At 48.1% G+C, this 14,090-nt stretch overlaps 2 protein-coding genes across 4 annotated transcripts; both read right to left on the bottom strand.

Annotated features, from left to right (window-relative positions):
• Window positions 1–12: 12 nt before the first annotated feature.
• On the bottom strand, window positions 13–11,151 carry LOC108033143 (brefeldin A-inhibited guanine nucleotide-exchange protein 3). 3 transcript variants are annotated; one of them, XM_017107365.3, is made up of 9 exons: window positions 11,004–11,151; window positions 10,340–10,599; window positions 8,948–9,081; window positions 7,722–8,362; window positions 7,311–7,631; window positions 5,879–7,157; window positions 5,451–5,818; window positions 4,957–5,392; window positions 13–4,788 (listed from the first exon to the last, which is right to left on the bottom strand). In XM_017107365.3, exons 2-9 carry the CDS (start codon window positions 10,422–10,424, stop codon window positions 1,903–1,905), a joined length of 6,150 nt encoding a protein of 2,049 aa, XP_016962854.1. In that variant the 5' UTR covers window positions 10,425–10,599; window positions 11,004–11,151; the 3' UTR covers window positions 13–1,902. The 3 variants fall into 3 exon arrangements, with proteins under 3 accessions (XP_016962854.1, XP_043949095.1, XP_050744475.1); XM_044093160.2 differs by having other exon boundaries at window positions 10,340–10,611; window positions 11,004–11,145; XM_050888518.1 differs by having other exon boundaries at window positions 5,454–5,818; window positions 10,340–10,611; window positions 11,004–11,145.
• Window positions 11,152–11,945: 794 nt separating this feature from the next.
• LOC108033009 (malignant T-cell-amplified sequence 1 homolog) lies at window positions 11,946–13,748 on the bottom strand. Its single transcript, XM_017107136.3, has 4 exons — window positions 13,621–13,748; window positions 13,407–13,559; window positions 13,042–13,344; window positions 11,946–12,196 (listed from the first exon to the last, which is right to left on the bottom strand). The coding sequence occupies exons 1-4, from the start codon at window positions 13,629–13,631 to the stop codon at window positions 12,115–12,117; spliced, it is 549 nt and encodes a 182-aa protein (XP_016962625.1). The 5' UTR covers window positions 13,632–13,748; the 3' UTR covers window positions 11,946–12,114.
• Window positions 13,749–14,090: the final 342 nt, after the last annotated feature.

The following is a 14,090-nucleotide window of genomic DNA, read 5'->3' as shown; positions in this document are numbered from 1 at the left end:
CACACTCAAATGGCAATTGTTTAGTAAAGTTGCGAAAGCGTTGTGGAATCGTTTATTCATTCATGTTACAAATGCACTCTTGGAGAGTTTTAGTACTAGCCTAGCGCGATCGCGATCTTTCCTCTACACTTCTGCGGGCCTCTGCAACTGCACTCTTCGCACTTACACTTACGAGTCATTAGAAAGAGATAGATTGAGAGAGTTGAGATGGGCAAGTAAATAACACAAGTACATAGTTCTCTATATATTATATATATGTACGTAGATGTATATACTGTATACGACGAAGCGAAAATAAGTGTATATGTGTATATATTTATATTTATAGTTTATGTATAGATTTGTAGCGCTGTTGCTAATAGTTTTCACATATAAAAATGTTTCCTTTGTTAGACATTTACAACATTTATACCCAAGTGGCAACTATAATACATATAAGTACATTTATGTATATCAATATATAACTCTTTAGATCTTTTTGCAGGCATATAACTGTACGTAGCTGTTTGTATAATGTAGGTATCGGTATCGCTATCGCTACTAGCTGGGCGCGGGACAAGTCGATGGTGGGTCAGAGGCAGGAGCAAAAACCTAGGGCTCCCATATGCGTATTCCCCATTTCCTGATCTGAACCCTGATATTATGTGTATGTGTGGTGTGGGGCTGAAAATATAGGCTAGAAGCTTTGATTTGATAGTGCAGCAAGGTGGCTAGAATTTGTTCGGCTATGTTGCTTTCGATAATCTTCATATTTTTCTCTTAGGTACGCACACTGGTACAAAAGTATGCAAGTATTTTTAAAGGCAGCGCGGGACTACTTGGACACACATATGTTTTAGTATAGGCTCTATGTGTATGCTTGTGTGATCTAATCGTTAATGGTGGTAATCGTGGATTAATGGGCGGCACTGATTTTGTGTTAGTTAACATTCGCTATAAGTTTACATAGGTTACACTCTTAATATAATATGTATATATATATATAATTTACTGATTTTTAGGGCGGGACAGGTGCTCGCTGATACATCTTTACAATATAAGAAGTCGAAAAGTGCTGGGAGAAGGACTGTTGTCTGGGTGGGAGCTAGAAGGAAGGAGGGGAGCAGGAGCGGTGCGGGGGCTAAGTGTGAGAAAGTCTTGACTAAATTTAATGTACAGGACTACGTTGTCTACGCTTCTTCGTCATGTTCATCCTCTAATCGCAATGTGATATCCTACATATCTGATATCCTTGCAATGCATCGACACTGTTGTACTTTCGATAGTTTTGCTTTTTTGTGCTGGCATGTTGAGCTTTTACTTTGAAATGATTTTGCCTGCTGTGCTGGGAACTGCGGGCGAGAGAGGGACAGATGAAGAGTATGCGATCAGTGTGACCAACGTTGCATGTGAAGCATGCAAGCTTAAAACTTTGAAATGGGCTTACATAACATTAATTTAAGAATGTCTTTTTGAGGGTAAAGTTCGAGAAGCATAAAGAAGGGACAAGCTACCTAGAGGTATCTTGTTATATGATTCTATTATAAATAATACATTTATGGAACATTGCACTTAAAATCGATCAAGAAGATAATACTGACAAGTTTGCGATTGAAACAATCGAAGATCACAAGTTACAGGTATATCATAAAGTTTGTTTACTGGAATACTGTGTAAATATACAGTGCTTGGGTATACAAACTACACCCTTCGACAAGTTGGCCGCACTGAAGCAATAACACTCCACTGACAGAGAGAGACAGATATAGAGAGTGAGACAGAGAGAGCATGAGATGCAGACGTAGCTGTAAATTAGCCATTCGGGAGCGGGAGGAGGATTTTGGAGGACTTCTGGAAGGAGGGATCCTTTGGTAGGGGCAGGGGCTGCGCCTACAGATCAAAATAAAACTCAACAAGCATGGCCTAAAACTGGTTGACCTTCAGCTCGTTGCCCTGCAGCTGGACGAGACGGAAGGCCTCGCGAATGGTCGGTGTCATCAGGAGCTTGAGGTTCTCCTCAGCCTCGCCTGGCAGCGAGCGCAGCAGCTCCATGGAGGCCACCACCAGCTGGGCGAGGGCAGCCCTCTTGTAGTTGGAGTCCTTGAGGATGCTGCTGGCCCGCTGCTGTTCGATTTCCGGCGAGATGGACTCCGCCTCCGAGGACTTGGCCTGTCGATTGGTGTCAAACGGATTGCTGCGGCACTTGGGCTGGAACTCACTGATCAACGTGGTCATGGTCACGTTCTCCTCCTCCTGCAGCTGAACGCACTTGCTGGGCGAGGTGCTGTTGCCGGATCCGGAACCCGAGCCCGTATCCGTCATCTCTGCGTCGCCATTTCCGTTCAGAGAGATGCACATGGGCTTGCTCTGCGGATGGTGGTGCAGTTGCGGTGGCTTCTGTCGCAGCTTTCCCGATCCACTCTCGATCTCATGCAGGGCCGAGTTGCTCAAATAGAGCTCACATACCAGATTCCAGGCATCCTGCAGGCAAAACAGGTACCTCACAAAGTTCTCCTTCTTCTTCACAGTGGTGGTATTCAGTCGGGAGCAGGACTCCAGTATAAAGTTGAGGTCCTCCGGCCCCAGATTGTAGACCACAATATCGTTGAGATGCGAGTCCACCAGCGCTATGTAGTAGATCATCCACGAGGAGGTCATCTGCTTATACAGATTCGCCGCATACTCAATGTTCGACACCTTTTGCATAAGGAACTTGAGACCCGGTCGCGAGTCAAACTCCAGGGCCGACATCAGGTACTGCTTGACGCAGCGCAGCAGGATCTCCTTGGAGCGGAAGTCCAGGTCGTAGTCGTGACTGGGCGAAGCCGCCGAAGCGGCATAATTGTCGAAGATGCAGGTGGACACCGCCTGGGGCACACACTTTAACCGCGACAGCAGCAACTTGGCCACCAGTTGGAGCAGCATCTGGTTGGCCAGCAGGCCCACCACCAGGTTCTTGAACGGAATCCGGATCACAAAGTTATCCAGGTTCGAGTTGAAGCCATTGTTAAGTGGATACAGGAGGAAAGAGTAGCTCCTGTCGTCGGACAACTTGCACTGCGCAGCACTGGGCATGGGAGCCTGATTCTGACCCGGTTCCCGCTGATTGTCCGACAGGAAGACTTGCTGCGCCAGCGCGTAGATCCTGGACAGCTCCTCCAGGCTGCTGTCTCGGCGGGCAGCCACCTTCACGTTGGCGCAATCCCCGTAGAAACTGTTGGATTTCTCGTGGAAAGCAAACGAAAGCTGACGCAGTGGAGCTATCGTTACGGTGCAGGCGCGATGAATGGCCGAGCAGGCGATCATCCACTGGGACTCGTTGAAGAGCATGCCGGTGGAGAGGATCACATGTTTGAGGCAGGACACCGAGATCCTGGCGATCGCCTCCTGCGACTGGGCTGCACACTCGATTAGGACTAGGAGCAACTGTTTAAGAGCCAGTGTTGCCGAACCCGAGATCTTGGTGGGTGATTCTATAAGGTTCGATCCGCCTCCTCCACCTCCTCCGTTTTTCTGCTGCTCCTCGCTGGCGGAGCTAGAACTGCTGTCGTACTGCTGGTTATAGCCACATCCTTGGTCCTGAACGGGCTGCGACTGCTGCTGCTGCTCCCTTTCAATCCTCTCAGTCACAAACTTAAGCTTGGAGTACAGCAGGTTGTCCGCCGGGTGAACTATCTGCGCCAGTCGCGTCTTTGTGCCCGCTCCCAGACGCCGCTGCTCCGGCACCGACTTTTCGATGAACTCCACCACCAGATCGGTGGTCATGCAGCAGCAGTGCTTGAAGTTCTTCTCCACCAGCTGCCAGGAGGAGCCGGTCTTGTTGATGTACCGCAGCCAGTCCTGGATCATCGGCACCAGCAGATGGTTGATGCAGTAGAAACCGAAATCGATGCCCGGACTGGCCAGCAGGTTTTTGAACAGCTTGAAGATCGTCTGCAGGATAGGAGCCTGGTGGGAGTAGGGGCAGACGATCAGCGAGTTGGTGAGTCCATCCAGCAGCAGGAACCACACTTTGAGCACACCCGACGGCTTGTCCATCTCGTCGATCTTGACAATGGTGTCCTTGTCGATATGCAGCGATCGGTAGGATATCATGTACTGCTCGTTCCGCGTCTGCAGATAGTCGTTACCGAAATACGTAAAGTTCTCCATCGAGCTGGGTATATTGGCGTCGATGATGTGCGTGTAGGAGATGCCCTTGATCTTGTACGTCGAATGGAAGTTGGGGCACTTGGGCATGCTGTGCATGAAGCCCAAAATGCTGGAGCAGCGCTCCAGGAAGCGTAGGGTCTCATGGAGAAAGTCCGTGGGCCGGAAGGTGTTGTCCTCCTCCTGCTGGCCACCGTTCGACCCAGTCCCTCCTGCTGTATTTCCACTACCGCCGGAGCAGGAATTGTTATTCCCTCCGCCAGAGATCTCCAAGTACGAGAGCAGGCACAGTATGCAATCCAGACCCGCGTTGGCAAACACAAGCGTGTTGTCCGAGTCGAGGAACACCCGGAAGATGTCGATGATGTTGCTCATGTTTAGCATCCGACTGCGGGCATTCCGTAGGGTTCCGAAGAGGGGTCGCCATCCGGAGCGGATCTCCGTGCGGTGCGCCTCGACCACCTCGTAGAGGCAGGCCACGATCTGGTCCTGCACGTCCACATCCGTGTCCATGCTCAGCAGATTCTCGAACGGCTTCAGCAGCGCCTCGTTGAAGTGGAAGTACGGCAGCTCCGACTGCTCCACCAAAAGCGCCGTGATGATGTCGTGGATGTACTCGATCGCCCGCTTCGAGATCATCCGGTCCCGGTGGCAGGCGGCCTTTATGCAAAACAAAATAAATATAGTTTTAATATATATAATATATAAATAATAGATGTGTGATTTTTCTCGAAAGCTACTTATAAAAATAAATAAATAGGTACTTAATAAAGTAACACTGCCTTTGGGTTAAACGATGCAGGATGTCTTCAACCCAATTATACTCACATCCATCAGATGCGGTCCTGTGATGGCCCAGACCTTGAGAACGTGCAGCAGTGGGCGCGAGCTTCGGAACACCTTGAGCGTGACATCCCCAATTCGATGCAGGAGCAGGGACATGGGCAGCGAGTCCAGCTTCTTCCAGCCCTTGCTGGGCCACCAGATGCGACTGCCCTTGCGAGCGACCTGGCTCTTGTACAACTGCTCCCTGGAGGCGCGGCACAAGTGCTTGAGGAACTGGCACAAGGAGGGCAAGCTGAGCCTCTCGGCGGCGTCTCCGAAGAGGTTCTCCGCCTGGTGAGACAGGGCGCAGAGCACCTTGGAGGTGTCGCTCTGACTGAGCAGCACCGTCTCATTCGTGCCCGAGTAAACCTTCAAGATGGAGGTGATGTTCGTGTTGGGACTCTGCATCGGTGCCTGCAGGAAGCTGTACACATCCACACTGAGGAGGAGAATCGAAAGGTGATTAGGTGAAAATGCCAGGGAAAAGGACTCCCTACCACGTCTCATCATCATCGATGGGTATGGAGGACAGGTTGAGCTTGTCCTGGGCATTGCCGTTGCTCAGCTTCTCGCCCGTCTCCAGGTCCCGGCGACTGCTGCCGGGTGACGTGGAAATCGCCGGGTTTTGCATGCTAAAGATCTCGTGCTCCAGCTGGCTAACATGCCGGCAAACGGCGAAGATGCTCGGCCAGCAATCGGCACTGTAGCTGCCCAGATTCAGGCCGCCGGTGAGCACCACGTCCATGGACATGGCCTGGCTGGCAGAGATTCGCGGCCCGGAGGTTTGGCAGACATTGGAGGCCAGCAGGTTGAGTATCTTCCCGGCCAAATGCTGCAGGTTCAAACTATTGCTGAGCGTGGCGGCCTAAGGGTAGGGAAATCTGGTATTAATACAGTACTAGGAATAACTCCTTTAAATCCTTACCGAATGCAAACCATCGAGGCACATGGCATACAGGGCCTCCCCATTCGATTTATTCGCCTTGGCCTTCACCCTCAGTGTTCGCTTGGACAACGCCACCAGTTTGTTGGAGGCGGAACTGGTCTGCAGATCGCCCAGCCCGGAGCTCAGCACGATGACCATCGAGTCCCAGCAGCAGGTGAGCAATCGGCGGCACAGCTTCTTGGCCGCCTCCCTGCGCTTGTCGTGGAGCTGCTCCTCCTCCTTGTGCTTCACGTTTGCCGTTTGCAGGCGCTGCCACTCGGAAAGCATCTGAGTGGCACCCAGTCCTCCGGCATCGCACAGCATATCGACAAGGGCGCAACGCGGACCCATCCCCTCCAGCTGCTGACGGGGCATGGCCTCCAGGACATTGCACACGGTCACCGACTGGTAGAGCTCGCACAGCCACGGCGAGGAGAGATAGACCAGGACACCGGTGTTCTGCACCGAGGTCACGAACTGCTGCTCCGACATGGGCACCAGGATGTCCTTGTGGGAGACACCCTGGGCCACCTGCTCGTAGTAGCCAGCCCGCATCAGCTGCAGGCTGAGCAGCAGCGAGGAGTAGATAGCCAGGTAGATGCCGTCCGCATTGATGGCGGTTAGGTTGTAATCAAAGTCCGAGAAGTTCATGCTGTTCTCCTGGCAAACGGCCGACGCGAACTCCTGCATCGCTTCGTCCAGCTCCACGCAGCTGCGCAGCCGGAGGAGTTTCGGCACCAGATCCTGCCTCAAGGCCCGAGCGAAGTCGCGGGCATGCTGCCGATCATTATCGCTATCGGTTCGAATGGGCATTACGGGGGCCTCCAGGTGAGAATATGGCCAGCGGTTCTCCACACGGGAGGTTTCATCGCTGGAGCTGCTCGGATCATCGTCCTCGGGGCCTTCGGTGTCTCCAGAGCCATTGGAGGCCGCATCCTGCTCGTGCGGCGGCTCGCCCTCGCTCTCCGATCCCGACGAGGTCTCGAAGACGTTCTGCCGGAACTCCACGATGGCATCGCGGTAGGGAGCCGGCAGACGGGCCATGCTCTGGTAGGTCAGCGGGCCGGAGTAGTCGGCGTCCTTGAGCAGGTCATGGCGCCCGTTTACCACCTGCACAATCTGGTCGCTGATCATCGACTCAGTGAGCTCCCCGCTGCAAAGCACTTGCAGACTGTCCAGCAGGGCCACCATGCACTCCACGCTCGCCTGCAGGCTGGCCTCCGTGGCCGAACCCACGCCGCTGGCTCCATAGGCACACTCCTCCATGGCGTCCACCAACCTAAGAGAAAATACAATGGGCGTTGTTAATATATTAAAACTAATACATTAGATTTTTGGTAGTAGCTACTGAACCTTTATATAAACCCTCACAGATATTTATAACTAGGAACTGCATAAAATAATGTTATACTAGTGTAACACATGAACTTACAGTCGGAACAACGCCATCTCATCGCTGCAGCCCTGGGCGGTGTTCTTGTCCACATATAGGATCACCGCCAGGTCGATCAGTCGCTCCGGGCTCTTGAAGATCTCGCGTACGCATCGAAGGGGCTCCGTGCGATTTTGGGGAGCTGGCAGCAGCAGCATCCGATGGAACAGGGCCTCCAGCATGGGACGCAGTGAGCCATGGGCGCCGGCAATCCGAAGCAGTTGAATGGCGGTCAAGTAGACACATCGGGCCTGCGGACCATCCAAGCCGGGGCCCGTAAAGAAGCCACGAGCCTCGTTCTCTATCATGTGCAGGGCGTCCCTGAAAGAATATAAGTAAACAAGTAGTGGTTAATATGGACAATGTGCGACGTGACTTCAAGCCCCTAGGGTAGTTTTATTTTTTTCTTACTTGTAGGTGAACTTCTTGTCCAGGTTGATCCTGCCGGGTGACCCAAGTGCCGCCGCCAACGTGGGGCAGAACTTCTGCCATAGAAACGAGGTGAAGTGCGGATTGGCATGGACATTCCGGGGCAGGGCCGAGCTCAGCGTGAGGATGCACTCGGTGAGGTACAGCGAGCTGTGGTTCTCGCACTTCTTGTTCGGCGAGGCATTCACATTGGGCTCCACCAGGCGGCTGCAGAGCCACTGCATCACGGGTATGACCTCGTTGTAGACGGCGGAGGCCTGCGTCTGTGTCATCAGGCCGGCGGGCGCCGTCTTCTTGACCTCCTCGGCCTCCTCGATGAGGAAGGCGCAGAAGGTGCGCAGGCACTGGGAGGCGGCGGCCAGTGAAGCGGCCTTAGTGGCGCGCGAACCCATCTCCCAGCACTCGCCGCATCTGGACAGGATCTCGATGAGCAGGCGGCCGTTTAGGGTGCAGGCGGGGGAGCAGGCCATCGCCAGGAAGAGCCGCAGCACATTGACCACCGTGTCCTCGCTGCTCGTCGACGGCAGGATGCCGTTGGTGGCCCTCAGCAGCTGAGAGGGCAGCCACACGGAGTCGTCCTCCGGCTCAAGGCCGATGTAGAAGCGTTCGTCCTTGATGACGCGCTATTGGGAATGCAAAAGAGGATGGACAGGATTAGCAGAAAGTAAAAAACATAAAATTATTCAGACGGTAAGAAAGAGTTAGTAAGTATACCCCGTACAAAGAATGAAAAGATTAAGGTGCGGTAAAATAAATGGGATTGAGTTAAGCTAGAGGTCACGAAGAGAAACTGAAAAATCAAGGATATGCTACGAGGGAAAGGGAAGGGGTGCTATAAAAATAGCCAGAGCCAAAGGGCACACACCGAAGTGCAGGACCAAGTCCGGAAATATTGATTACCATGTTGTTAACCAGCCATAAACAAAAGTCACATCCGACCCCCGAGGATACCCAGCAATTAGCCGATTCCGCCCATTGCCCACAAATGCCCCAGATACCCACATACGGCTCATGCCATATGCCATCTGCCATGTTCCATAGCCCATTTCCCATGTCCTTTGTCCAGTGTGTGCACACGGAATGATAAATCCGCTTTGTGCGCCGGAAGTTCCGGCCGGAAAATGTGTGTCAGTGGTTGTTATGGTCATTGTTACCCCCCACTGCTATTACCCCTCCCGACAATCTCCGCTTCCGGGCGGTGCACTTACATGGAGGCCGTTGAGTCCCATCGTGATGAACTTGGGCCGCTTTGTGTCCAGCGCCATCTGCAGGGCGGTAAAGCAAACGGAGCGCAGCTCGTGCGAGGGATCGCGGTGGATTCCATGCTGGCGATAGAGTTTATCTGAAGAGAGTACAAGAGTAGGGTTTATTTGTAGTAATTGGGATCCACCTACATACGAACTTACATTTAAAAAATTATTTTTTTATTTCTTTTCTTTTTTAAATATTAATTTTAGTATAATGTATATACTAGCTTTAATTTGTTAAAATAAATAATAAAATAAATAAAAATGCAGTTAAAACTGTAAATAAATAGTACTTATTTCTAAGTCAATACAATATATCTTCTTTAAATACGTACTGTATCTACAAATAATTCACGTATTACATTGTAATTTTTAGGTTTGTCTCTTTGTTTGCAAAAGGTTACAGCCGGAATTAGTGGTAAGTCGTTGCGATTAACGGTTATCGCCATGGGCACACAAGTATGTAAGTAATGCAGGCAGTAAAATCCGTCCGATAAGCGGACGGATGTGGGTGTGGGCCATGTGGAATGTGGGAGATTCCCACGTTCATCCTCACGCAAAGCGTTGCCTACTTTCCTGCACCGATGAACGTGGGAACTCCTCTCCCACAAATCGCTGCTACTGCAGCAACGCGGACAACACAAGAGCTAAGGAGTCGGAAAATCAAAAGGAGACAAGGAAAATTGATCTAAGGGACTTTTAATATCCTCTATATGTATAAATTTAATTAAAATAAAAATAAAAACACATGTCAAATTAAAAAAAAATTAGTAATAATAATAAAAATAATAATAATAATAGTATTAATAAAAATGTATGTAATTGATTTTATTAAATTGTTTACTTATCGTTATAAATAAATAAAAAAATTAGTGGATGCTATTGAAATTATTAAAGAAAAATATTATTAAAAAAATGTAATCAGTAATTCCAGCGCAAAAATATAATAATGATCAGTTATTATAATTATTATTGAAGTGAGTGCGAAGTGCAAAATAAAAATATTTTTTAGTATATCACTTTAAAAAAATTTCTGATGTGAATTCATATAAGATAAATATTATTTACAGAACACAAAATAAATTTCGATGGCTTAATTTTGCACAAAACCGAAAGGCCGCACTGGAAAATCGAAGGGCATCGCACAAAGGATGTAGCAACTAACGGTAAACAACAAGCAGTGGCCAGGCCACAACAAAAGCAACAAAGGAGCAGGCAGGGCGAGACAGGAAGTGAGGAAATGGCACTGCTCTCATTCGCCCAACTCCTCTGCCCCTCTCTCGCGCTCTTTCCCACTTTCTCCGTGCCAACAGTAAATTCACGCGAATTGCAAGAGAAATAGGCACAACTTACCGTAAGCGATTTGCGCCGTTTGTCGCAGCGCATTGTGTTTAGTTCCCGTTGACTCCTTAATAATCAGCAGAAAGAGGTCCTCCATGGTGCCGCACTCTCTTTCTAGCACTCTCTCTTCCTGCGGGCGAGTGTGTGTTGGGCAAATACTTCCTTGCTGGTGTGCGTGCCTTGTTGTTGCTGCTTCAGGCAGTGTGGCTTGCTGTTGTTGCTTCGCCCGTGCACGCCATCATTGGTAGGAACAACAACAACTCAATTAGCGCCTAAAAACGGTACTAAAATCAATACAAAAAGTATAATAATCCAGTAACGGTAAAGGATGGCTGCCTTGCATGTGTACGTGCTTTATGTTGCCGCCATATGTGTTCGCCCACGCACACGCACGCAGTCCACAGCGTTTGGCTGTGTGTGATTTCGCGTCACGTCACTTTTGCACTTTCAAAAACTTTTGCTCACACACTGCAATTGTGCACCTTCGAAAAGTTCAAACAGTGTGTATCCGTTTTCCTTGAAAAACTTTTTTACTTTCACACACACACACACACAAGCACACACAGGCGAGCAATGCAGCAGGCAGTGCAACGGTACTTTCTCAATTAAATCCATATGTCAGGCCATTTTTGCAGCCCCCGGTCACTTTTCACTGTGATTACTCATCGGGAATTACCATTTTCACAGTCGAACGTGTCCAGAATGCTTGGCAACGGCTAGCAGCCACCACTTGTGGTTTTTCCTGCTGTTCCTCCACACTTTCGTCGTACTTTCCTTCCGTTTTCTCCGTGGCAAAATGCGCTGCACTTGCCGTATGATGCGACAAATGCTGTGTGACGCGAAAGGAAAGCACTTTCTCCATTTACGGCGGAGTGCGCATGGAGTACCGTTAGGCGCAGGACTGCGCATGTCCGCAAGTCAGCTGTTCGATTGTACCGTTTATCGGTCAGCTGAAAGTTTCGAAAAACCAGGGCGGGGGACTAGAGTTCGAAAAAAGTCCTTTCGACCTGAAGAAACTGAACGATCTCAATGTTTCTACTCACAAACCAGTTGGAAAACAGATCATTTGGTTTTTCTAATATTTGCCAGAAAGTATGCTATGATTAAGACTAGCTGAGCGTACAAAAGCAATGAATCCCAGAATATTAACAATAATAAGGTCTTGATTTGAGAAGCTTTATTTCACATTTCGAAACAAAACAACTACAAACTAAACTGTTAACATCTAGTTGTAAAGCTCACTTTGAATGGATTTTTCTTTTCCAATTTCTTGTAAATTCTTATCAAATAAGACATTTAAATAAGTACCAGAAAGTTGGCAAGACCCTTGAGATGCTCCTAGAAGTTTAGTTCAGCCCTGGCAGCCTTCCGGCTGCATGCTTTTTTTGTTGATTTTTTGACAAATCAATAAACAAAGGGAGTTAATCAAAAATATGATCTAAGCTAGCAAAATGAAGACCGCCAGCAGGTCGACTTTTCAACAGACAATCCACAGCTGCCCAAATCCGCGTTAAACAGCTTCAATTTCGGTGCACTTACACCTTTCACCTGGACCTTTTTCCACAGGTGGTTTTCTTTTCCAGCGCTCTCTCTCTTTCTCTTTATGTCTCTCTCTCTGTTCGTTTTAAATGCCATTAATTATATTTCGCATTGTTTAAATAGTTTAACTGACAGTGTAAAATTAGGAGAGAAAATAATAAACAGGATTCAGTTGCGTATATCAAAAACCATTCTTTGCTCTCATGACATAGAAGACTAAAAAGTGCAAGTGCAGATTCCTATTTCGCCTACTTCACGGGCTTCGACTTCCACAGGCCGTCGTTGAGGAAGTGGTACGTCTCGATGCCGATGCCTTTGTTCTTCGCCAGACTGTAGAAACGGGAAGAGAAATGTGGGTTCATCCATTATTAAGGTATAGACGGCCCTTTGTTAAGGGAACTTGACTTCTAAAGCATATATATAAAATCTGCAGAGTTATTAGGTGTAGATGCGCTGTCGGAAATATATTTAACTCTATTCCTTTAGAATATATCCAGAGACGATAAATCAGAGTTATTTGTGATTTTGTTTCCATAACTTTCTGTCAATCGTGTCCACAAATGATCAAACCATCAACAAATGTGAAAAACAAACTATGCTTGCTCATCAAGTGCATAACTTTTTGCCTAAATGGTAAAAAAACATCCTGTATATATTTCTTAATAAAACTATTAATAACTCTTACCTATGGCCCCTGCTGAAATCACTTTGACAAAAAATGATTTTAACAAAGCTGTCATCTATAAGCACTAGAACCTCTTTGAAATCTTAACATTAAATGGTATTTGTTTACCAAGTTAACTGCATTATTTTTTAACTGACTAAGTAGCCTAATCCTAATAGATTTGGTTTTCCTTTACTACAAAAAAACTTCAACAATAATCTTCTTGGAGTTACAAAATGGAATATACGTAATCAGTACTCATATTACCTATAAATACGGAAATATAAGTGTGGGGATTTTGTGACATTCACCCAAATAGGGGGTTTTGTTGATAGTGTGATAAAAGAGTTAAAGGAGCACGACCTTAAAGCTCCTTAGGTCAGGAATACCCTTTAAAAGGGTCCTCAAAAACAAAAGATTAGCAAACTGATTCAATGGGAACTAACAAAGACAGTGACCCTTACAAAAACACTTTTGCCTTTACAGGATGATAGAAGGGCGTTTCACTTACATTTCCTGCGTGGATAGCGTGAGGAGTCCGATGGCCAGGGCGTGCTCCTTGCCCTCGGCCATGATGGCCACCACGGTGCTCTTCTCCGCCGGGGTCATGCAGGCGCCCGGCGAGGTCAGGCCCGGACACATGACGTTCGCTCCACTGAGGACGAAGCGGATGGCTCCCTTGTCTACCTGCTGCATGGTCACGAAGTAGGGAAACTTGTGCAGGAGCCGCAGGGTGGGCATCCAGGGGCCATCGCGATGGCGGAAGAACACCTGTTCGCCGGCTCCGTTCAGCAGCAGTTCGATGTGGTCATGGCTGCAGGGGAGATGGGAGATCAATGGGGTCATGTGGCGCGATATGTGCGGGTGCCGGCCTACCACTTGGCGATGCGGTACGAGTCCTTCTTGGGCAGGATCAGGTCAATGTGGCTCTCCAGCTTGGGGTATGCCTCCAGCAACTTGGCACGTATGCCCTTCTGCACCGAGGACTTCAGCTGCTGAATGCTGGAAATGCTGTCCTTCTCCTCGAATCTGGACAGATCGATGGGCTGTTGTTAGTATAAGCCCGCCACTAACCCCAATGTATACGTACTTTTTGAACATTTTGCACGATTTTCCTGCGTTTTTTTTCAGCTGATGCGGGATGAGGGAAATAATATCAGTATATCGATATATTCGAAACAAATAAATGTCTATATCGTCAACCTGCTGCGACAGCCCTTGTAACTATCGATATTTGTGTTTAATATATATTTGGCGTATCAAAGCTATTAAAGTTTATTTATTTTAATTGCCATAGGTCACACACTACAAAGGAATATTTTCTGGAAATGAAAATCTACATATATTTTTGGATATGTTATATTAAATACTAACAATGTTATCACAATATTTGTAGTTTACTTTGGCCTCAATTTAAATTTAAATGCAACCATCATCCCTTAATTGCATTAATATTTATATTTATTTATCAGCATTAATGGTATTCGTTAAAAACTGAAACGGTATTTTTGGTATTTATTTGAATACGGTCCTGCTATCGTTATCGGCGCTGCCATACTG

Source organism: Drosophila biarmipes, chromosome X, assembly GCF_025231255.1.
Source record: "Drosophila biarmipes strain raj3 chromosome X, RU_DBia_V1.1, whole genome shotgun sequence".
Classification (NCBI taxonomy): domain Eukaryota; kingdom Metazoa; phylum Arthropoda; class Insecta; order Diptera; family Drosophilidae; genus Drosophila; species Drosophila biarmipes.
This window is presented reverse-complemented; position numbering and strand designations above follow the sequence as displayed.

Coding starts and splice junctions, on each gene's coding strand:
- LOC108033143 (XM_017107365.3), bottom strand. CDS start 10,424: ATGGAGGACCTCTTTCTGCTGATTATTAAGGAGTCAACGGGAACTAAA. Junction 8,363..8,947: donor TGGGACTCAACGGCCTCCAT/GTAAGTGCACCG, acceptor CATTCCCAATAG/CGCGTCATCAAGGACGAACG. Junction 5,393..5,450: donor ATCGATGATGATGAGACGTG/GTAGGGAGTCCT, acceptor TCTCCTCCTCAG/TGTGGATGTGTACAGCTTCC.
- LOC108033009 (XM_017107136.3), bottom strand. Junction 13,345..13,406: donor TCGTACCGCATCGCCAAGTG/GTAGGCCGGCAC, acceptor TCTCCCCTGCAG/CCATGACCACATCGAACTGC. Junction 12,197..13,041: donor ACGCTATCCACGCAGGAAAT/GTAAGTGAAACG, acceptor CCGTTTCTACAG/TCTGGCGAAGAACAAAGGCA.